Genomic DNA, 24,125 nt, shown 5'->3' on the forward strand with positions numbered 1-24,125 from the left:
TTTTCCAAGAAAAACTAGCCAACCAGATAAAGAACGTCGAGTAAGAGGACAAGCAGCCCAATCTGAATCACACCAACCCTGCAGAGTTAAATCACAATCAGAGCTTAATAAAATACCCTGTCCAGGAGTCCCTTTCAAGTATCGAACTACCCTCATTGCAGCATCCCAGTGTTCACTACGAGGTTGCTGCATAAACTGAGTCAAAATATGAACTGAATATGCCAAGTCAGGGCGTGTGACAGTAAGATAAATCAATCGACCAACAAGCCGTCTATAGGACTCTGGATCAGAAAGAAATTCGCCGGTGGCCAATCCCAATTTGTGATTTTGCTCCATGGGAAAACCACTAGGCTTTGCTCCTAACAAGCCTGTCTCAGAAATAATATCCAGAGTATATTTTCGCTGACACAAGAATAAACCTGCAGAGCTACGAGCCACTTCAATCCCCAAAAAATATTTCAAAGGACCTAGATCCTTCATCTTGAAACAGTCACATAAGTAGGCCTTAAAAATAGTCAATGCAGCGGAATCGTTCCCAGAAATAATCAAATCATCAACATACACTAAAACTGTAATCTGAGTATCACGAGTAGTATGAGTGAATAAAGAATAATCAGAGTAAGATTGTTTGAAACCATACTGTTTTAAGGCTTTGGTGAGTTTAGCAAACCAACAACGAGGTGCTTGCTTCAAACCATAGAGAGACTTTTTCAATCTGCAAACCAAAGAAGGATCCGAACTCTGAAAACCGGGTGGTAATTTCATGTAAACTTCTTCATCCAAGTCACCATGAAGAAACGCATTATGAACGTCCATTTGGTGAATTTCCCAATTCTTGGCGGCCGCAATAGCAAGAACAGTACGAACCGTGGTCATCTTAGCAACCGGAGCAAATGTCTCATCATAATCTACACCTTCTTTCTGATGGTTCCCATATACCACCAAACGAGATTTTAGACGCTCAACTTCACCATTAGCAAGAAACTTGGTTTTATAGACCCATTGACTTCCTAGAGCCTTTTTACCCGGGGGAAGAGGCTCCAAAGTCCAAGTACCATTGTTCTCTAAAGCTCGAATTTCTTCATTCATTGACTTACGCCATCCTTCATATTGCATAGCTTCTTTGAAAGTTGTCGGATCTTTAGTTTGAACAACGGCTGAAATAAACTTCCGATAATTCACAGAAAATTTGTCACAATGTATATAGTGTGCTAAAGGATAAGGAGTACCTGAAGACTGATTGGAAGACGGAGATGGACTATTGGCAAAGACCGAGTGAGTGACAAAATCACGAAGCTTAACAGACCGGTATTTTTCTCGAAAACCGCGACCCATATCGGGCTGTTGGGCTACGGGTATACTGCTAGTGGCTGGCTGCTGTGTGGCTGGAGTGTGCTGCGGTGCCCCAGCAAGCTGCTGCTGCTGTGACGCAGCATGGTGCTGCTGCTGGGCAACCTCGGCAGTGGCAGCTTGCTGCTGTGCTGCAGCCTCGGCAGTGGCAGCTTACTGCTGTGCTGCAGCCTCGGCAGTAGCAGCTTGCTGCTGCTGTTGAGCCTCGGCAGTAGCAGCTTGCTGCTGCTGTTGAGCAGCCTCGGCAGTGGCTTGCTGCTGCTGTTGGGTAGCCACGGCAGTAGCTTGCTGCTGCTGTTCATTGTGCTGGGCAGTGGACTCCGCGGCCCCCCTGTGGCCAGCAACATTTTGCCGCAAGGGGGTTGCGGAGTGGGCTGCCTCATTGTATGCATAGGCTTCGACATCCTCAAAAATTTCCGAAAAATCGCTATGAACATCAACCGACATATCATGCATACTCACATCAATATTAATGTCATCCGGACAACCAAACGGAAAAATTTCTTCCACAAATTTGACATCACGAGACACAAAGAACTCTTTAGTTTCAAGATCAAATAACCTCCATCCCTTCTTCCCAAACGGATACCCCAAAAATACACACTTTCGACTCCGACTAGCAAACTTATCCCCCTTAGTCTTTTGATTATGAGCAAAACACAAGCATCCAAAGGTACGAATAGCATCAAAGGAAGGGGTTTTATTAAAGAGAATTTCGAATGGGGTTTTGTTTTGAAGAATAGGGGTTGGAGTTCGGTTTATTAAGTGAGCGGCGGCCAAAACACATTCACCCCAAAAATAAATAGGCAATTTTGCTTGAAATCTCAAGGCTCTCCCAACATTAAGAATGTGTTTATGTTTTCGTTCAACTCTCCCATTCTGTTGAGGGGTTCCCACACAAGAAGTTTGGAAAATAATTCCAGTAGCAATAAAAAAATCAATCAAGCAATTAAATTCGGTTCCATTATCACTCTGAACAATTTTAATTGTCTGATTAAATTGCCTTTCAACCATAGCAACAAACGCCATAAACATCTGAAAAACTTCGGTTTTATCAATCAACAAATAAATCCACACAGCTCTTGAATAATCATCAACAATAGTTAAAAAATAACGAGCCCCACACGAAGAAACATGTCGATATGGACCCCATAAATCACAATGCACTTTCTCAAAAATTCTAGATGTTTTATTTTCACTCAAGGGAAATTTGTCTCTAGGATGCTTAGCACGAAAACATACTTCACAACCTTTATTTAAACTACTTTTATTGCTAATGTGCGGAAGTAACTTAACTATTTTCTCCGAAGGATGCCCCATTCTTCTATGCCAAAGCTCCAAATCTGACATTGCTTCAACCACAGACACCCGTTGCACCATATTCGACTTGCCAAAGAAATAATATAGTCCATCTCGCCTAATTCCCGTTCCAATCAGCTGCTTCAGTCGGTCCTGTATAGCACACATATATGAGTTAAATTGAACAACAACATTTAATTGATCACTGAGTTGTGTAACGGAAAGTAAATTGCAATTAAGATGTGGCACAAAAAGGACTCCAGAGATAGTTATTTGATCGGATAATTTGACCGATCCTTCCAAAGTAGCAAAAACACTTTCACCATTCGGCAATCCAACGGGACATTCAATATAACGAGTGTCAAATAACCAAGATTTATTGCCGGTAACATGATGAGTAGCTCCGGTATCTATAATCCAACAAGTATCATCAAATTGACGATATAGATGATTTTCATGAATATTTGCATTACCCACAATTATAGGTAAAGGGGACGAAGGTGATGTCTCACCACCGGCCATGGTTGTGATTTTGAAGGGGAAAAAAAAAAAATTAACCTGCTCTTGATACCATGATAAAATAGAGAAGAATAGAAAATAATTGGAATAGAATTGCTTGCCTTCTCATTGAAAAACATTGGGAATATATAGAGTTACAAAGATATCAGGAATTAACTAAAATATAAAAGATAAATATAAGGAAATATTCTATCAAATCTCCTAATATACGATAATATCTCAATAATAAAGCTTGAGTGCTCGGTTCCCGTCAAAAAAAAAAAAAAAAAAAAAAAAAAAAAAAAAAAAAGAGAATTATTTAAAGCAAATGGCCTAATGTTCGAATTTTTTTTTACCAATTTTTCATTCACTAATTTTAAATACGAAATAGAAGGGGAGAAAATATGACTTTCTTTGTACTCTAATATTTAAAAGAAAAAACTTCCACCCTTAAGACAGCAAAATTACACCATTGAGTAAATTTTACTAAAAAAAAAACAAAGGAAAGTGAGAATATCAGTTTCCTAAGGGGGCGTTTCATGTATGAAAATACAGAGTACAATTTTGGGGAATGAGGTTTGGATAAGGAATGAGAAGTTGAAAATTGATAAAAATAAGATCATTACCTTGTGGCTTGTTTGGTAGTGAGTTAAATACAAGTAGGTAGGAAATACTTGCATATTACTGTATAAGTTAACAAAAATACGTCCTAACTCCTAAGGAGCATGATCGACATCTTTAACCTCATATTATTGCTTCAAAGAAAAATCTTATCCAAGATATATTCATGTCTAATAACTACAAATGCTTGTGAACCATGCATTATTCCTAAAAAAATAATGTAGTAATATTTCCTAATTCATTGATAGTTTGAAAATTCAAACACAAGACAATAATTCATTTACTGGTTGTTGCTTTCACACTGCCTATTAACAATTGACTAATAAGCATCCACATAAAGTTTATTCATTCATAATTCACAACTCAAAGAAGGAGAGATTAAAAACAACAAGGGTGTTGGAAAAAATGGCAGAGGGAGTTATTTCCAGCTTATTGGTAAACGCCTTGACAAATCTGGGCAAAGCAGCTGTAAAAGAGGCTGCATCATGGTGGGGTGCACGAGACGATTTGAGAAAGCTAGAGGAAACCTTCAGGATGATCCAAGCTCGAGTTCGCGATGCTGAGAGGAACCAAGAGGAAAAGCGCAGTGACGCCATCAGAGAGTGGCTTCGGAGGCTGAGGATTGTGCTTTACCAAGCCGAGGATATGTTTGATGATGTTCTCACTGTTGACCGCCAGAAACAACGGATAGATGTCAACAAGCAGGTTTGGGTTTCTTTCTCAAGGTCTGGCAAACTTCGTTTTAATTGGAAAATATCTCGACAAATCAAGTCTATTCTTCAGCAGCTTGATAAAATCAAATCAGATATTGGCATTGCTAACTTAAAATTGAACGTTTATCATGGCGATGAACCACAACCACTAAGGGCTCGCTATGATAGGGAAAGAGGATCTCATGTGAGTGAGGATGATGTTATTGGTAGAGAAAATGACAAAAAGATTATTACTGAAATGCTTTTTGATGATGATGGGAAAAGGGTTTCTGTAATCTCAATCGTGGGGTTTGGGGGTCTTGGTAAAACTACTCTTGCTCAACTCGTTTATAACGATGAGAATGTTCGGAAACATTTTGATCTTGCTGCTTGGGGTTGTGTACCTGAGGTTAATAATCAGAACCAAGTTCTGAGAACAGTTTGCCAGTCCTTGGGTTTTAAGGATAACAGAGAACAACTCACAGTAGATCAAATTGAATCGAGCATCCAAGCATCGTTAAAAGATAAGAAATTTCTTCTTGTCTTAGACGACATATGGGATGAAAAACGGAATAATTGGTTAGATCTTCTAAGGTTGCTCGAGTGTGGTGCAGATGGGAGTAAAGTTATTGCAACAACACGCTCTGCTAAAGTTGCAAATGCAGTTGGTTCAACAGAAACTTACAACTTAGGACTTCTAACTGATAAAGAGTCCTGGAGTCTTTTCAAAAAATATGCATTTAAATTGGGGCAAGAAGAGAGCAATCATAGTCTCACTCAGTTGGGGAAGGAAATTGTTGATAGCTGCGGAAAGGTTCCCCTTGCAATTAGGGTTGTTGGAAGCCTTTGTTTCACTGAAAATAGGGAAGAAGGCTGGCGACGAATTAGAAATGCTCGACTCTCAAAGGCAAAGGGAATGGAAGACGATAACATCATGCAAGTGTTGAAGTTGAGTTATGACTACTTGCCACCAGCATTAAAGCAATGTTTTGCATATTGTTCGTTGTTCCCAAAGGACTACAGTTACATAAAGGATGAATTGATTAGATTGTGGATGGCGCAAGGATATTTTGATCAATCAAGCACAGACATTGGAGATCAATACTTTATGGAATTGTTAGAGAAGAATTTATTTCAAGATCCGGAAGAAGATGATGAAGGGAATGTCAAATACTGCAAAATGCACGATTTAGTGCATGACTTGGCTGAAGGAATAGCTGGTAAAGAGATTAAAAAACTGGTTGAGCCTTTAGACCAGATCTCTTCTAGTGATGAATTGATGCACGTGAGTGTTGAAATAAAAAGGTCAGAAGACGGTCAATTGGAATTCAAAGCTCGATCAACATTGTTTTCTGCTAGGAAGATACGGTCATTACTATTAGGATGCGATCTTTATGGTGAACTAAAAGCATCATCTCTTGAAAGGGTGATTTTGAAATTTCAGTCTTTGCGTGCCTTAGATTTAAAGAATATGAAAATCTATGTGGTGCCAAATTCTATAGGGAAGTTGAGACATCTAAGATACCTTAATCTTGCAAGAAATCGCCTTATTAAATGTCTTCCTGATGGCATAACAAGATTACAAAACCTGCAAACGTTGAACCTTGAATCATGCTTTGATCTGAAAGAGTTGCCAAGAGATTTTTGTGAATTAGACAACCTGAGGCACTTGGCAATTTATGAGACAAGTTTGACCGAATTTCCATCAGGATTTGGGAAAATGACATCTTTGATAGATTTAGATTATATTATAGTTGGGAAAAACTATGGTACATATTCATTGCCTCCATGCTCTCCAATGGTTAGATGTATCAGAGTTGATAGCTACAAAGGAGTTGAGATGCCGCGTAGATGGTTGGATGGACTTTCTAATCTTGTTTCCATTTGTATAAATAAATGCGAAGAGTGCAAAGTTCTCCCTCAGTTGAGCCAGTTGAGTCATCTCAAATATCTTACTCTAGGAGAAATTGATGGCTTGGAGTATGTCGAAGATGAAGACTGGGTCTGTGGTGGAGATGCAGATGGAAGTGGAAAGTGTGGTTCCGGAGCCCACAATGTCTACTTCCCATCCTTAGAACATATGAGAATTTTTAAATTGAGGTCTCTAAAGGGGTGGACAAGACCATCAAACGGTGATGGCGGTGAGCCAAGGCACTTCTTGTTTCCTCGTCTTCAGAGGATGAATATACATGCCTGCCCCAAGTTGATGTCAATGTCTCTAGCACCAAAGCTAGTGCATTTATATACTAAAGGGATCAATTGGAAGTTACTTGAATCCAATCTGACGTCAATTGATGATGAGGATGCATCATCATCTTCATCAACTCTTTTAACCTCATTAGTGTCGCTGGATATTAAATTCATTTCTGGGATTGACACTGAACTAGCTTCTCTGTCAATCAGTAGCAGGTTATCTAATCTACAGACATTAAGGATATCCTCCTGGGAAAAACTGGCAAGTTTGACGATAGAATCTTCAGACTCCATTCAGTACCTTGAAATTAGAGGCTGCCAAAGCTTGAAAAAAGTATCACTGGGAAATCTCTCGGTCATTAAGGAACTTACAATTTTCGATCTCAAGAATTTGACACAACTTTCAGAACGGGAAGAAGAGCTCTTTCAAAGCATTGCTTGCCTAACCACACTTCAGAACCTTCATATTGGAGGTATGCGCAATTTGAAACAACTCCCACAAGAGATGGGTAACCTCTCCTTGCTGCGTAAGCTGAGAATTTATGGTTGTGAAGAAATGACGTCACTTCCACAATCATTACTAGGCCTTACCTCTTTACAGACACTGGACATACGTTACTGTCCAAAATTGAAAGAAAGATATGAGAAGCCGAATGGCCAAGATTGCCACCTTATCCAACATATCCCCAATGTTAAGTTTGATGTGTAAGTTTATCAACGCTATACTCTCTTGGTATTTTTTGAAAGTGAAATGTTTTTACTTTTTGCAGTTTTCATCCAGATTTACTTTCACTAAAATTACTAGTTTATACATTAGATTAAATAAAAATAAAATCTCTTTGATACTTGTTGAAATTTATCTCAATAATTAATTTAGTAATATTCAATTGGTATAATTTTACTTGTGAATAATTAAAAATATTATTAATCAAAGTTTTGCTTTAGCATATGTGTCCAAGAGAAACATTTCACCTCAAAAAAACAGGGGAGTATTATTTGTAATTTTTCTCTTTGTTTTTTTTAAGTGTTATACTCTAGCCGACACAAAATTTTAGGTTATTTAATAATAATAAGAGGTAAGTATGGTAGTGTGTGTATATATATATATAATATCTGCGAGGAAATAAATAATTAAAAAAATAGTAATCACGGTTGGCGGAGACTCAAAAGGAAAGAGATATTATTTTTTTTTTTTTTAAAAAAACATAAAATGTAACACTTCAATAAAACTACCAAATTTAATAAGTGTACTAGAAAAAAAAAGGGGGGGGGGGGGGGTTTACTTGTTAAATACTTCTTAACAAAGTAACAAACTATTAGTCGTGAGCTGTTTTCTGCACAAAGAATTCCATTTGTACTAACTTTATTTTTTTTTTTTTTTTTTTTTTTTTTTGCAGCTACGAATACGAATATGAAAATCTGAATCTGATTCTGAAATCTGAAAACAACTTGCCAGTTTGGTGTAAATGTTGTAAGTGGTAATTTGAGGCCTTGTTGGTACATTGTAAATTTTGAGCAATTAATTGGGTATTTGGGTCAGCCTGAAGCATACGATCAGTGAAGCTTTTCAATCCTTCCTAGAAGGTGGGGAAAGCTTACATAGTAATGCTAATCACAAGCTAAACCACTTTAATTTGGTAGCTTATTCAAGAATGATTTGGGAAGTGCGTTGTGGTATCCTAAATCAACGTACAAGACAAAGACGACGAAGAAGAGGAAATTTAAGTTCAACTGAAGGGTAATCGTGGTTCAATGGTGCTGAAAGTTGGTTGGATTGTTGGAAGTATACAAGACTCCATTACGAAGATCATGGTGGTACAAGCTCTGGCATGACTCAAGTTAAGCTGCACTTGGTTTAGCTGTTCAGCACCCCTTTTGTTGTACTTTATTCCAATGAAGACTCGGTCCTAAATTCCTAATGTATCTTATGAGATGACTGAAATACTGTATCAAATAATTAATAAGGTGTATTGTATGCTTTATATGATTCAGTTTACTGCAATATGAAACTTCAAATATATGTAAGTTGTAAGCCTGTAACGATGAGCACATTCGTATTTCAATATGTAGACTATTTTGTTGAATGGAAAGGAGTTGAAGGACATAACTGACGAGAATGAAGAAATAATTGTCAAACATGCTTTTTAGGTGACTAGTTCGGACGCCAGGCGCACGCCGGTTAGGATTAGATTTTGTATTACGGATTTGAAGTTTGCATGTTTTATCATCAAATTAGTTTTTTACGCTCGGTCAATGTCATGATTGAAATCGTAATTTATATTTAATTTTAATAGAATGACAAATAGTATGATAATAGCTTAATGAAACGTGTTTAAATAAATGAAATGTTATGACTTTCACATGGAGTTCTAGGAAAGTTAGTTGAGCTTATTAAAATAATAGGTAGTGATGTATAAGGGTGTCCTTATCACCAGAAGCGGAGTTTGTAAACGTGTTAGTTTGTGCTACAGAAAACATCAAAATTATGAGAAACTCCATGTGACACACAACACTGAACGCATAAAGAAAAAGGAGAGGAAAAAGAGAAGAAACAAAAGGAAGGACGTAAAATCGCAGGGGCACAGACGGTAGGAGAACTAACCTCAAGAAAAACATTCTTGAAACTACTCAGAACTGGATCATCAAATGTCTTTCCCACTACAAAGTGGATGCTAGCGTTTTCCTGTAATTATCATTTATCAACCACAACTTGTAAATAAAGCAGCTAATAGATAAGAAGTTGTTTTCTTATGAATTAGGGGATTTTAAAAGAAAGATTCACCATTAAAGCATCTCTAGAAAACTTTCAACTTAAAAAGATCTATTGATGAAGCTTTAAATATAAAAATAAATAATTACTAACAACTAGACTTGGTTATTAGGCGGGTCAGGTCAGGATCTAGATCGAGATGCTGAAATAAGGTAACAACATGTAAAGAGCTGAAATAACCAAAATAAAAAAGATGTGGAAAATCTCACATTATCAGCCTATCAGGTATAGTCTGTGACTTATAATACGTTGGAACAGTCCCATCCAATAGTACAGAGCAAAAATCCTACATCATGCCAGAAAAGAAATTATATGCTAATCTACCCAAATTATTTGCGGAGTAAATAATTATAGTAAACAATGATTATACTTACGTCTAGTTTCCTCGTAGTAAATTCTGATTCCAACATATACTTTGTGCTAATCTTACTATCAAAAGCAGCAACCTATAAGTAACAAAGGCCAATTATGCTCAAGTAAGAATTACATAATCAGGTAAACAATAGGCAAGGCAATATGAATCTAACTTGAGAATATATTACAACGAACGAAACAACATGAAACTTACAATAATTTTCTGAGAATCTTCTAGTCCAAGCAGAGTCCGGATACATTTTGCTAGTTTCTCCTCAGTTATGTCCACATATATGAACATTATCTGCACCAACAAAGCTCAATAAATCAACTTAAATGTTTAAATTTAAGAGACAGAGAAAATGAATGATACCTTCGACTTAAATTTCTTGGCTACTTCTTGAAGAGGCACAAGAAGGGACCTAAACTCATCAGACTCTACAAACACATCGACCTACAATTCATTTTTGATAGGCATTAGATACTTGCTTGATAAATGGTGTGATAATTAACGTGCAGATTACCTTAGCTAGGAAGGAAGATAAGTGTAAATTTTGTGGGACTAGCAAATAATTGTGGGATCAGCAAAATCTCATGGGATTAGCAGAGGTAGAATCGTAGAAATGGAGAATTTTTTTTTAAGTTGAATTTTACGTTTTAGTTGAAATGGGATATTGAGTTATAATTAAATAAGGGTATTTTAGTCTTTTATTATTTCCACATTAATAATAGATTTCGAAATTTAGGTTATTTCCACATTAATAATGGATTCCTGAATCCTAACACATTGTATTATGCGTGATTTCCCAATATCAGTCTTGATTAATAAACAATACTGTGACTAAACAAGTAAATTAATAAAAATCATATGTCTCATGAAGAGCATCTAACAAAATAAATGTTGGAAGCAACCTAGCATGATACTAACAATAATAAAAAAAAATCCTAACATGATACTCCGTACTATTAATCAAAGCAACAAAAATAATTAAAGTAAATAAAACCAAGCGAGTTTTTTTTTTTTTTTTCAAATACTATATCATGAATTGCAGCAATTTTCAATATCATAATTTTAATTTAATAAATCAAAATAGTTAAATTAAAATAAAGAAATTAACGAGAATTCATAGTCAAAGTTTTAAAAATTTTGACCCATACTCCGTATATATAAACCGAGGCAAAAAAGGTTGGAGGAGTATTGCAAACGAGTCATTCAGGTCAGATCAATTTCGGGTTAGCTAACACTCGGTTTGGGTTCGAATCAATTGGGGTTGCATGCGGATATGATTCGAGTCAGGTATCGGTTTGAGTTTGGGTTGGGTTCTACATGGGCCGGACTTTTGAAGCGGACCTAAACGAAACCAGAGTACCAGACCCAGATTCTCTGATTCTCTCTTTCTCAGTCATCAAAATTTCTCATGTAAACCCCCCAACAAAAACCCTCATTCATCTTCAACCTCCAAATTTCTTCTCTCTTTCTCTCTCTTCAACAATCAAAGCCATAACAATGGCGTCAAGGTTAACAAGGTCTCTTTCTTCACTTCGACGACACTCCGATTCTCTCTCCTCCCTCAACCGCATCTTCTCTTCCTCATCATCATCACCAATTCGCCGCACTCCGCTTCTCCCGACCTTCTCGCGCGCAACTCAACCCTTTAGGTTTGTTCTTCTTTCTTCTTCTGATTAATTTCTTATATATGGCGGAATATTTGGATTTTTTTTTTTTTTTTTTTTATGTATGAAGAATTTTAGGTGTCAATGGATTTAGTATGAGTTAGGAATTAATTTGTGTTGAGAAATTGTTAGGGTTTTAGGCTCAACTTTGATCATTACAATTGGCGTGATCTTCAATCCAATTTATTTACTTTCTGTTCTAATTTTTCTTTCAATTGATGATACTTGGAAATTCTTATGTTTGATTTCTTGATTGCGTTATGATATGAAACTTCGAATTTAGGAAGCTAAATTGAAACTAGTGTAGTGCCCCTAAATGGACTAATTAGGTTCATTGGTCTTGTTATGGATGTCAGCATTAGTCTATCAATGAGCAATGAAGAGGATATCATTACTTATCACTGTTATCAGTTAGTCGCGAATTTTGTGTTTCAAATAATAACTGGCCAAACCTTCAGCAACTCATCTAATTTTCATACTTTGGAATTTACTTGATTTTCTACAAGTCTTTGAACTTTTTAAATCTTCAACCAAATCCTCTCCAGCCCTCCGAACTCTTCATTTGGATTCTAACCTTTCCCAAACATTGCATATTTTGTGTTTTTGTTCGTAGGATCACGAGTCATGATCTGGTTTGGGATGGATTTATCTTTCTGTAAGAACCTTTTTGTATGATTTTGAACTATGTAATGAAGCCTCGCTATTGGTCATCTTCTTATACTGAGTAAAAACAATTCGATTTCTTATTAAAGTTTGCAATAGAATATATGTTGTGGAGTTGAATCGTATAAATTTCTGAACCATTGTCATAAACTGCCGTTTGTTTCCACTTTCTAGTTGATGCTACACTGTGGGATAGCCTGAAGACATCTAACGATGTGTGTCTCTTTTAATAGGTATTTTGGGTCCAATTCTGCAATTAATGAAGAAACTGCAGCTAACATGAAAGGTTTGTGAAAAAATGGAATAGGATCTAATTATCTTTTTTCTCCTTTTTTTTTTTGGGGGGGGGGGGGGGGGGGGAGGGGGTTGGGTAGAAACTATAATATGATGTTTGAATGTTTGTTTTCTCAAATTTATCGTTATATATTTGAAATATTTGATGCCTATTTAACTTAAAGGTGTAATTTTTTTACCACCGATACCCATCATCCTATTTTTAAATATTGATGTGTACATTGGCGTAAATGGACTAGTTGCAAGGTCAAGAGTTGGCTATGGATTCATAAATGTTTTTGTCATGGGTCTAGGAGACAAAAAAAATACCGAATCTTAACATTAATAATTCAGCTCAATTCAGTAAATCAAAATAAGCCCTAAGTAACACAAGTTACTTTACATTAAAACATATATGAAAAAAGCAAAGTGTTTTTTGGAGTGTAAGTTTACTACTATAGACATTAGATGTTCTTGTAAAAGTACAAATTCATTTCTTTTTCCTCATTATATGACATTTACAACAAATTATATTAGTTGTCCATATTGGCTATAAAGTTGTTATATTAATCTTATGTTATTTCTTTCCCACTATTATTTTGGTTTAAATATGTCTATATCTTCTACTTATTTTTCGCAAAGTGGCATCATTAATCAAGATTTAATTTAGTCAACATTTGTGCAATTGTTGTGGAATGGGTAACCTCATTGGTTCAATTTTAATGGTATTCTCAAAAGGACAGCCTGCCAAAAAAAAAAAAAAAAAAAGGATATCTGGTAAGATTTAAATTATAAGGGCAAGCTCTACAGGTTCTCTGAACCCTAGGATTTCAATATGAATTTATTTTAAATTGCAGTGTTAACAAGGTAAATATTCCTTTGTCTCTTTGACTCTCTGTCACACGGAATTCTCTAATTATCTATTTTCCTTTTCATTTTATTGTTTTGCTGTGATTTGGGGTTCTCAGCAAAGCGCATTCCCTTATATTTCTCTAGGAGTTGTCAGTATGAGTATCTTAGGTAGGGTTCATGCTTTATATGTTTTTACATCACATTCACACTATAGCGAATGAGGATTTTCTGTCTATTAGTTCAATTTCTTAATAGTCATTCTTTCCTGCTATTCTTGGGTTAGAGGAACTGAGATCATAGTAGGAGATAAGGACTTCATAAGTGTTCTTTCCTCTCTAGGTTATACCTTCCAGCATTCTGAGTATACTTGAATACTCAATATGAATTTTATATGAGCTATTAGTTTCAATTCTTATAGCTTCAAATTGAAATCTTTTCATGATACAACCATATGTGTTAAAGACCTTAAAGTGCATGCTTTTTTCCTTCAAATCCTGCTGTCTCAATGTGATGAAAAATTGAGGGATTGCTGTTAAGAGAGTTTTAATATAAATTATGATTCATGAAGTGAGTAGAATGTTGTTTATTACATGATTACTGCCTTTCTAAAAAAAATTAAAAAAAAAAAAAAAGATTACTGCCTTTGAGTTTATAGTGAATCTGATCGTGATATGTGGGATTGAGAATTTTCGTTGTTATTCAGATACACTTTCTGTCTGATTACTCTGAGCCTCTGATAATCTATGTTGAAATGTCATGTTAGGTCAGGCATACTCGTTGGCTTCATTGAACACTGGAATTACCAACCAGCTCTGTGAAAACCGCAGAATGTTTCAAGCAACTTCGTCCATCTACAGATCCTTTGCATCTGCTTCAGAGTCATCTCGACAGAAACAAACAGAGGTGTGTATTATTGTGTAAATACCCTTAATCTTGGGGGTGAACATTTGAATTTCTCTTGATTATTTTGTATGTCTGTGTCTATATAATTCTATTTTTAGTGCAAGCAAGATTTTCTCAAATTCTATCACATATTATATGCAAACATAATCAAACCACTCTGGCTATTGATATAAGTATAAATTAATGGTTTGACGTATCACTGTAAAAATTCAAACGCTTATACTTATACTTGGCAACTGGGGTAATGTTATTGCACTTGACCTGGAATATTCTTAAATTGAAGATTTTCTGACATTGTTAGAAGTGTTAACTTAGAGGGTAAAAACACAGGCCATGGACATGTGATTTAATTATTGTTTAAAAGCTTGTTTGGTACTTCCTATGTTTATTTTTAGATGCGATATTTGACTTTTGCACTATTCACATTTTCTACTCTTTTTTCAATCTATGGTGATTTATACAAATGGACATAGTCATATTGTATCCTTTTATTTTCAAAATATTAATTACTACCTCCGTTAACTATTATTTGCAACAAAGGGGTATTATTTGTGAGATATAAAATATTCCTTTGTTGCAAATAATAGTTAACGGAGGTAGTATTAAAAATAATACTCACCTATTGATAATCAAAGATGTTAATTACTGAAGTTATGCATTAGCAATCATGCAAGCCAAAGTTCCTGTAGTTACTTATGTTTGCTCTTAATAGAAGGGATTGAAAGGATTTGAATGTTTGTTGGTTTGTAAGTAAAACAAATGAAGCAGAAGGGAGGGGAATATAAGGTTGACATGTTTTTAATTTCTCCTTAGGATAGTGAAAAATTTGAAGCTTTTATTCCTTCCATCTCCTACTATCTACCATATACAATTTGAAATGCAACATGGGAAATCCACTTATTTCCATTGCCTTCCATTCTTTTCTATCCAAACCTTCTCTACCAAACAACCCTAAATGCTTTTTCGACGAAGTTTTCATTATGTCAAAAAGAGTAACGATGGTTACCTTAATATGTGAACAAAATTAAATAGTACCTATATCCGACATTCTGACTTGGAAAATTTAACAGAATAAGAGAATAGGAAAATGGACTGAGATATTGATACAAAGGATTTGGACATTGCTCAATCTCGCAATGTAAGTAAAGGGTGCTTCCACATGTCCAGAATCCTTCAGATACTTTTTGTTAGTAATAGGCTTAATAGTAGTAATATAAACATGTAAAATATTATGTGGAGTATTGTGGAAGTGTAGAGGTTTTAAAATTGGAAAAAATCTTCATGAATCTCTTCCTATACAAACTTATAAAATATTAAAAATTCTGGTGTTTTGATATTTGACCTGCCTCCCATTTTCTTTCTTTTTTTGTCTTACCCTTTATTATGCTGCCAATGTGTTCTTGTTTCTCTATGAAAGTTTGATGTGCAGCATCTTTCTTAGAAACCAATAAGGCAACTAGACAGGTAAACCTTAAATCTTCAACATGCCTCATCCCTCCTCAAGGACTGTAAACCGTAAATCTTTTTCTTAGCTTTGGTTAATTGATGGGTGCAATTTCTTAGGTCTACTAGAACCCTAGATCTGAAGGAACTGGATTATGTAGTTGGAGTTTGATGGATGGCCAATGAGGTTCTTAGGGCTTGTAGTAAAAGGGGGAGAAGGTAAGTCTAACTTGTGTCCCTTTTGATGGCCAACCTATACTGTATGTTTTTGGGTTGGGTCTCGTCATTTTGTGTCATCATAGTACCTCAAGGTATGATGCCAAATACTAGCTACACTGATGTGAACTGCTGTGCTTTGAGGACACTAATCACTATAGTGGTTGAGATTATGCTACAAACTACAAAGAATTTCTGGGAATCAAGGTCAGAAAGTGTGAGGCTTGGAAAAGATTTGGTATTTTGCTGTTGATGAGAACGTATCTGTTTTCTTTTATATTCTAGAACATTCAGATGCAGGTATGGGGAAGGCATGTAAGATTTCTAGTGCTCTTAAAAACTTTAATTTAAACATATCTGTTGCAGAATTGCAATGTAGGCTCTGAAAAAGAGCTGTGCTTAATTATTTTTTGAGACTTATAACTTCTTCTGTTTGTTAATATTCACAACAATTTGACTTTCACGTGGGCCAACACACTACTTTGAACATTTATACCATTAAGTATCTATCTATTTATAAAAATTAATTTGGTATTAAAAGTTATACGTTGAGTTTAATCCAACAACATTTCACATGTTAACATTTTCATTCTATATATTAATTAAAAAAATGTCTTATGAACTATATAAATAGTGCATAAGTATAATTGTTGTGATTACTAAAGAATGAGGGAAAAATATATTAATCCTTTATGCAAATTGAATTGGTTGCAGGTTTAATATCTGTTAGTATCAGGTGTTGTATATTTATGTGCATGGAACTATCAATCAGCTTATTTGACTTTTTGGTATTAAGTGTTTACTCATGATGTATAATGATCAACTAGAAATCCTACTCTGCCTGATACATCTGTTCAGCTGAGAGAGTAGTTTTGTATTTTAATTCTTGTGTTTTGTATATTATCATCAACAGGGAAAGAAAGATATATCCACAGTAGAAGATCCTTTTGATTCCCCTACTTATCATATCCCAGAAAAACCTGTCACATTTACGGAGGGTGCATCCTACAGCATCGTGATTCTTGCAGGCCTTGGAATAGCTGCTGTTGCCGCATATGGTGTCTTTAAAGAATTAATATTTGAACCAAAAGAGTATACACTCTTGCACTTCCTACTAATTTTAAATTAGTAAATACATTTTCTGTCATTTTGTTTATGAGTTTATGATCTGTTATAGGTACAAAGTATTTAACAAGGCATTGGATAGGATTCAGAATGATAGTCAGGTTAGATATTAATTTCTATTTTACAAATTTTTTTCTGGTATGCATGTACCTATCTTGCAAGATATCATCTATTCCTTTAATATTGCAATATGCAACATTTGGAGCTTTATGCACCCAACATACAACTTTAATCATCAAGGCATCAATATCTTCAATTGTTACAAAATTAAAAAGCATTTGGGAAGTATACATCAAGACAATTCTTAAAATATCCCACATGACTAGCTTTTTCCTGTTGTAAATATCAGAGTTGATCAAAGGAAGTTTGTCAACTAATTTAAAATTCAATTGTTGCAATATTGAAGAAAGAATAAAGTTGTTTATCTATTGCTTGCTGTTTTAGTCTTTTAAAAGTTGATCTAGTTAGGTAAATGGAAAGTGGAGAAAGGATGTTCAATGCCTCTCCCTCATCCACAGCCATTATTTGAGTAAGGTGTAATATTCCTGTAGCATGACCATATGATTGTCTTAGAGTCTTGACTCTTGATAGCTGATACAAGCACTCCAAGAGATGTCTTAATTGGTTTGTTTTACTCTATTTGAGGCTCTAATTTTAATTTTACGAGCTTTGCTTTCCTGAGAAGTTTTGTGTCAATTAGCATTAGCAAAACAAAGGTTAGAGTTTTCCTTCTTTTTTGGTAGCTTTATTGTGGGAATCACAACCCAACCCATGACCAAAGCAAATGCACTAATAGAATAATTGTGTCATAACCTTTCTTTTTATTGTACGGTTACTTGCCTTTCAACGATTATAAAGACTTTTTAGCTTAAAACTTTAATTGTTATTCTCTACAAGATGCTTATACTTTCTGAGACATGCTAAAATAAGTTAAAAGTTGCCTATTTCAGGTCAGAGTGAGGATTGGATCACCTGTTAAAGGATATGGCCAGGAGAGCAGGAATCGTGCTGCTCGCCAAAGGATTCCACATAGAGTATGGACTGATGAACATGGGGTGGAACATATTGAGGTAATTTTATACTTTATAACAATAACATTGCTTCCGTTTTTCTGTTGTGTGACTTCTATTCATGTCGGTGCAAGTATTTGCTTTAACCAGCTTCTCTTATTTCATTATTTGGAGGTGGGGGTGGGGCATTAATTCTCTCTTGCAAGTCAAAGAGGTTATGTGAGGAAGTGACTTGATGATCGGCAATTAGGAGCTGCATAAATAAATTAATTGTAATATGTTATTTCACCAGTAATGCTGTCTTAGTTATGAGATTAATATATCTGCATGGTATGTTGTGGACAGAAGAGGCATCGATAGATGCTGTAAATATGAGCATTGTTCAATTAAGTGTGTTTTTCTTTGCTGACTCCCAGAGGACCTCTATGCTATCTTAGTATGTACCACTCTAGGCCAATTCTTTCCCACATTTGCAACTTATACAGTATGAGTAGAAAACTTTCTTTCAATCAAGGAATATGTAGTTTCAGATGTTAAATTTAGGTGAAGGATTTTGTCTGTATAGAGTTGGACCCCTCTCCTGTAAGGCTGTAAGAAATCAGGTACGGGTTTTGCAGTACCTTTTGCAAAAATAAGCCATCAGTTATCAACTTGTAATACTTGGGTTTTATTTTCTGGTTTTGATGTCTCCCACTGGCTTCTGCTGTTCATCTTTCTAATGATTACTGGATTATTGTCCTAGTTTTTGCCTTTGTAAGAGTTTGCAGCAGAAGCCACCTTTGAAGGCCCCCCACATTTTACACTTCTATTTACTAATGTTACTCTATAATGTGTTTGAGTCTAATGTGAAGGACAAGAAGACTGCTTATTCTCATCTTTTCTAAATACCCCATCCATCTTAAATTACTTGCGTCACTCTCTTTGTAAAATCATCCCAAATTACTTGCAATACTTCTATTTAAGGCATGAACTCTCCATTTCTTATTATTTTTGTCTTACGTTGAGACCGCTTAATTTCTATAATAGCATTAAACAAGAAACTCCTCACTCACACCCTCAAGAACTAATGAATCATTTTCTCACTAACTATTTAAATAAAAAAAAAATCTTTATTGTCAGCTACCATGCAATATCATACAGTCAGTTAAAGTGCCAAAAATCGTGTGCTGTCCAAAGCGTTGCTGCTAATTCAGGACGGTGGGAGTATCATTTTTTTTTTTTTGACAAAGAGTATCATTTTTAAAGTTAAAGAAAACAGTTTCCATCCCAGTTTTCAGGAAAGAAAAAAAAATAAAATAAAAAAGATTACTTCTATATTCATCCCATTTTTCAAGAAAGTAAATATCTATATAATGTTCAATCTTGATTATTTCTATGTGAATTCTTTCTGAATATGTTGGAGTAAATGAAATTTTGAGGGAACTTCTGATGCTTGTATAGAGATTTAGCGAGTTTCAGTTATTATAAAAGGAAGCTCAAATTAATTTAAAGTTTCATGAACAATACGGTATATGTTGTAGGATTGATAATTTTTCTTCATTCAAAATTCTACTTTGTAGCGGAATAGCATTGTAGCATTTAGAGTCAGACTATTCAACCTCATGGTTACACTTGGGAATTTTTAAAATTTTATTATGGTTAGGGTTACAATTGTTACATTTCACATGCACTATGAGCGTAGATTGCAATATCACGCTGTTTTTGCATAGATTGTACACTGTAAAAAGATCTGTGGATTAACAAGTGCTTGTCGTGTCTTTTGACCATGTTCACTTATGCACTATCTTTGCATGCATGTTTTTGAAGAAGAGTAGATACTTCCAGCGGGAGGGAATGCTAGTTATTTGTTTTGTGATTTTCTGATGGTCATGCATGATACACGTTAGTTACTTCTTGTAAACTCATTCAACCCCTCTGTCTTACTTTTTCCCTTCCCCCAAAGAATAACAAAGTAACAAAATAAAAATTAATGCGGGCTTTTTTGAATTAGAAGAAACACTAATTCGATCAACTTTATTGCTATGTTCTTGATACAGGTGAATTTTTATATTCGTGGTCCTAGTGGGAATGGAAAAGTCTATTGTGAGATGTTCAAAGACAAGGAAGACAATCAGTGGAAATACATGTATATGATTGTTGACATACTCCACCCTTCTCAAACAAAGTTGATCTTGGAATCATTTCTCCCAGCTTGAAAGTACCAGCAGGTATGCTTGGCAAGATGAGGCACTTTTATTTTTCAATTTTTGCCTGCGGAACATGTTCATGTGAGTCACGGCTTGGTTTTTCCCACCCAAAATTATAATTCGAGCCCCTTTGCCCTATCAGCTCTGTGTAATTACTGGTCCAAGATTTAGTAGTGCCTGAAGAAAAGTATAAATATTTGGCTAACTTCAGCTTCTAAGAATTGTTACAGTAGCCATGTACTTAATTAGTGAAGACTGAAAAGTGAATTTTCCCATGTTTTTGGTAAAGTGAGATGGTTACTGCAAGGGTTGGCGCTTTCATACTTCCACATTTATGAATATTGACTTAATTCACTGGTTGTAGTACATTGTTTAGTGTTTTCCATTCCTGAACACACCATTTTATTGAGTCTGATATGGTTGTCCAGACGTCCAGTAAGTGGTTTATTTTAGCTATAAGTTGGGAAGACTAAAGCCTTTTGTGGCTGAATATGTTTTGATGTGGCCATCTAGTGGGAATTTACTCGTATAATCTTCGAGATGTAGATTAATCACAACATATCAGGAATAACTGGATTGTAATCATCAGGATATTGACCAGTATCAATGTATCAAGAATGACTGATTGTAATGTTGTTGGATGAATAAATCTTCAAGATATATTGATCAATTGCAACATATTTAGAAATATATCAAGAATGATTGAATATATCAAGCCTTTTGTTGCTGAATGATTGATATATCAGAAATATATCAAGATATATTGATCAATTGCAACATATCAGAAATATATCAAGCCTTTTGTGGCTGAATGTGTTTTGATTTCATTAAATTAACCTTTTTTTTCGTTGCTGTAATTTTATTTTTTTTTTACCTTAGCGATGGATTCGTGTAGATACAATAATGTATTTGGGTTTTGTTAGAGATATGGCAATTCTATAATACATACTTCGTATTAAACCGGCTATACTGGTAACATACATAAAGACGGCCACCCTAATTTAGCAGTAAAGCAATATCCAAAAAACTGAAAAAAAGCTTAAAAAAGATTGCCTTCATAGTAAGGGTGGAAAGAGAAATTAAAGCATAGTTAAGTATATAATTTATGGTTTGAATTTGGTTGATGTCTTTTGAAGGCAATGATCAGTTGATAAATTATTACGAAGTTATGTATTGTGATTTGTGAATCATAACTATTATTGCAAATTTTATGTCATTCCGTGGTACTCTTCTAGATTTAGGATCAAATGTCATCTACAATATTTGGCCTTTGTGGTTCTCTCTGCCTTAATGTTATACGAAGTATGTAGTATGAGGGACGGAGTATCTTTCGAGAGAAAAACAAGCAAAGTGTAGCTTTTTTGTAGGACATTGTGACATTTTTTAATTTTCAACTAGGATTCTAGGAAGGAACAAGGAATAATGGAAGGAAGTGTTAGCACATGTGGGGTACTAAAAGAAAAATCTCAAATAATGTATATAATTATTAGTATTTTTTTTTTTTTTGAACAAATAATTATGTAATTTATTACTCCGTATTATACATAAAACACTATAAAGAGAATAAAATTTTTGCATGAATCATTTTGCTTTCTTTAGCTACAAATCAACTTTAGCCATTGAAATAAAAGATTTACACGTTTGACACCAATGTATACTTGGTTATCCAATAAGGCAATAATATATAAGGTAATACAAATCGTTTTTATTACTATTCTGTTTGTTAATTAAGCCCAAAATTAACGGACCATCCTTGTAATAATTCACAAAATCTCTAAATTAAGTAAAATTCCATGATTTCCTTATTTTATTCAGAGTCAATCTTCTTGTATAGTAATAAAAATCATATGAAATAAACTGTACCTAACATTCTTTTCTTCTATATAAACCCCCAAAAACTATCCTAGTTTTTCCTTGCAATTCTATCACAAAATGTCTTCCTCAATCTACATTATTTTCTCACTTTCTCTATTCTCTCTCTTCATCCACCCTGCATTCTCTCAAACCACATGTAAATCCCTTAAACTCTCCTCCAACGTTACCTTTGAAAATTGCAATGATCTCCCCACCCTAGATGCAGTCCTACATTGGACTTATGACACCTCCAAGTCCTCCCTCTCCATGGCCTTCACGGCCTCGCCCCCGCAACCCGATGGTTGGGTTGGATGGGGCTTGAACCCTACGGCCCCGGGCATGAAAGGTGCCCAAGTACTCGTAGCTCACAAGGGAAAGGACTCAGTAACCGTAGACACATATGACCTACGTGATTATCATGACATCAAGAAGGGACCTATTTCTTACAACGTTAGCTCCCTCTCTGCCGAGGAGACTTCCGGCAAGATCACCGTGTTCGGCACGTGGGTCATACCCAAGGGTGAGTCAACGGTCAACACGGTGTGGCAGGTCGGACCTATGATGAAAGATGGCATAGGAAAGCATGCAATGGAGCCGGCCAATCGTAATGCCGTGTTGAAGCTTAGCTTGACTGGTGCTGGAGCTCCTGGAGGATCTCCTGCCGGTTCGCCATCGGGTTCAAGTTTCGGTGATTCGGCTCCGCCACCGGGGACGGGTGCAGGGGAGAGACTGGTTTCAGGAGTTTTGGCCTTGGGGGCTATTGTAGTTTCCATGGTTGTTTAATAAAACTTTGTTGTCTATTTCCTCATTTGTCTTTTCACAATTAAAATTTGGGTATACTATACAAATTAGAATGTACTCCATATCATGTTTTTTTAAGTAGTTCTTTATCTTCTTTACAGAAACTTTTGATCTTTTTGTTCCATATTTGATATGTTACCAATAAATCAAGAAGGAAAAGAGTCCGGCTAATTTTTTAATAATTCTATCAAGAAACAATGTATCTATTGTGTCATTACCAATATAACTATATTTGTCATTGAAGGGAAATTTAGGACATTTCTTCTCTTGTTAGTTGCTAAAAGAAGTATAAAAGACGGATTTTTTTTAATTCCCCAATTTCTAGAGGAGAAAAAGATATTGTGAATAATGCAAAAATATAATTTTTTTTTTTTTTTTTCATAATACGAATGATGAATATATAGGGTGAATTGTTTTTGGTGCAAGGGTAAATTGAGATGTTGGATTTTAGTCTTTTTAAATCTTGAAGTAAGGGAAAATAATTGAATATTTGCCTTTGTGTGTACTTAATTAAGTATGTGATTAGACCCCTCAAAAAAAAAAAAAAAAAAAAAAAAAAAAAAGAGTTTGTGATTAGATCTGAAATAATGATATTTAGATGATTGATGCATGAACGTACACTAATGACTAAGTCTTCGGCATAAATTATTAGAACAAGTTCTATGAATTTTAGTAGATGAGATTGTTCCACATGAGAGGTCCACAAAATGCTGATGAATGTTCCAATCTCTTAGTAAACTAAAACATAGAACATGGTTGCTTTTTCATAGCAAACATAAAGTACCTTCTTCATCTAAATAAGTTATAAATTGTCATTTTTTCCCAAGCCCTTGCACATAATTATTTCATACAGTTTAAAAACATACAAATTGAAGTAGATTTTTAAAGACTATTGCATACATAAATAAATTGTTACTAATTAAATGAATTTAAATTGTTTCCGTAATTTCATAAGGTTATAATAAAATAAGTTTAGACAAGACAAGTCAAACAAAATATCACGAAGTACTTGTAATTCACAATTTCACATAATTTTGTCTTGCATAATTTCACAACCCTTACTACCTTATATTTTCCTGTAGTAAACTCACCAAATCTTCTTCATTTAATGCATTAATCAAGGAGAAACTCCAATGGTTGTACTAGCTACTTAGCTAGGGACTTGCTTGCAACATATTAATCCCTAACTACTCGATTAACCATTGGAGCTAGAAAATGCAATTAGCTAGTGTCAAGCTAATTTGCTTGGGAAAAAACTTCTAAAATATAACAAATTAGAATAAATAAAATGAAATTTAACAACAAAAATTAAGGAGGTTTGGTCCATTTTAATAGTAAGATATTAGCT

The 24,125-nt window shown here is 34.9% G+C and overlaps 2 protein-coding genes, 1 long non-coding RNA gene and 1 pseudogene across 3 annotated transcripts; 3 read left to right on the forward strand and 1 right to left on the reverse strand.

The window, feature by feature from the left end:
* Positions 1-4,011: 4,011 nt before the first annotated feature.
* Positions 4,012-8,673, forward strand: LOC145624238 (putative disease resistance protein RGA1). Its single transcript, XM_081677245.1, has 2 exons — positions 4,012-7,358; positions 8,051-8,673. The coding sequence occupies exons 1-2, from the start codon at positions 4,174-4,176 to the stop codon at positions 8,133-8,135; spliced, it is 3,270 nt and encodes a 1,089-aa protein (XP_081533371.1). The 5' UTR covers positions 4,012-4,173; the 3' UTR covers positions 8,136-8,673.
* A 958-nt stretch (positions 8,674-9,631) lies between these two features.
* LOC145617255 (uncharacterized) lies at positions 9,632-10,080 on the reverse strand. Its single transcript, XR_014107691.1, has 3 exons — positions 9,992-10,080; positions 9,798-9,869; positions 9,632-9,709 (listed from the first exon to the last, which is right to left on the reverse strand). It is a non-coding gene; the product is annotated as an uncharacterized LOC145617255 (long non-coding RNA).
* Positions 10,081-11,210: 1,130 nt separating this feature from the next.
* On the forward strand, positions 11,211-20,476 carry LOC145617261 (putative mitochondrial import inner membrane translocase subunit TIM21). Its single transcript, XM_081671962.1, has 7 exons — positions 11,211-11,436; positions 12,348-12,400; positions 14,003-14,142; positions 16,715-16,893; positions 16,979-17,027; positions 17,877-17,996; positions 19,973-20,476. The coding sequence occupies exons 1-7, from the start codon at positions 11,285-11,287 to the stop codon at positions 20,129-20,131; spliced, it is 852 nt and encodes a 283-aa protein (XP_081528088.1). The 5' UTR covers positions 11,211-11,284; the 3' UTR covers positions 20,132-20,476.
* Positions 20,477-22,047: 1,571 nt separating this feature from the next.
* Positions 22,048-23,014, forward strand: LOC145617268 (auxin-induced in root cultures protein 12 pseudogene; annotated as a pseudogene).
* The last annotated feature ends 1,111 nt before the right edge of the window (positions 23,015-24,125 follow it).

The sequence above is a fragment of the Chenopodium album genome, chromosome 3, assembly GCF_948465745.1.
Source record: "Chenopodium album chromosome 3, dcCheAlbu1.1, whole genome shotgun sequence".
Taxonomy (NCBI): Eukaryota; Viridiplantae; Streptophyta; class Magnoliopsida; order Caryophyllales; family Amaranthaceae; genus Chenopodium; species Chenopodium album.

Bases quoted from the DNA above. Each gene is read 5' to 3' on its own strand.
- LOC145624238 (XM_081677245.1), top strand. From the start codon at position 4,174: ATGGCAGAGGGAGTTATTTCCAGCTTATTGGTAAACGCCTTGACAAAT. The intron at 7,359-8,050 runs GTAAGTTTATCA...TTTTTTTTGCAG, and splicing joins CCCAATGTTAAGTTTGATGT to CTACGAATACGAATATGAAA.
- LOC145617261 (XM_081671962.1), top strand. From the start codon at position 11,285: ATGGCGTCAAGGTTAACAAGGTCTCTTTCTTCACTTCGACGACACTCC. The intron at 12,401-14,002 runs GTTTGTGAAAAA...ATGTCATGTTAG, and splicing joins AACTGCAGCTAACATGAAAG to GTCAGGCATACTCGTTGGCT. The intron at 17,997-19,972 runs GTAATTTTATAC...TTCTTGATACAG, and splicing joins ATGGGGTGGAACATATTGAG to GTGAATTTTTATATTCGTGG.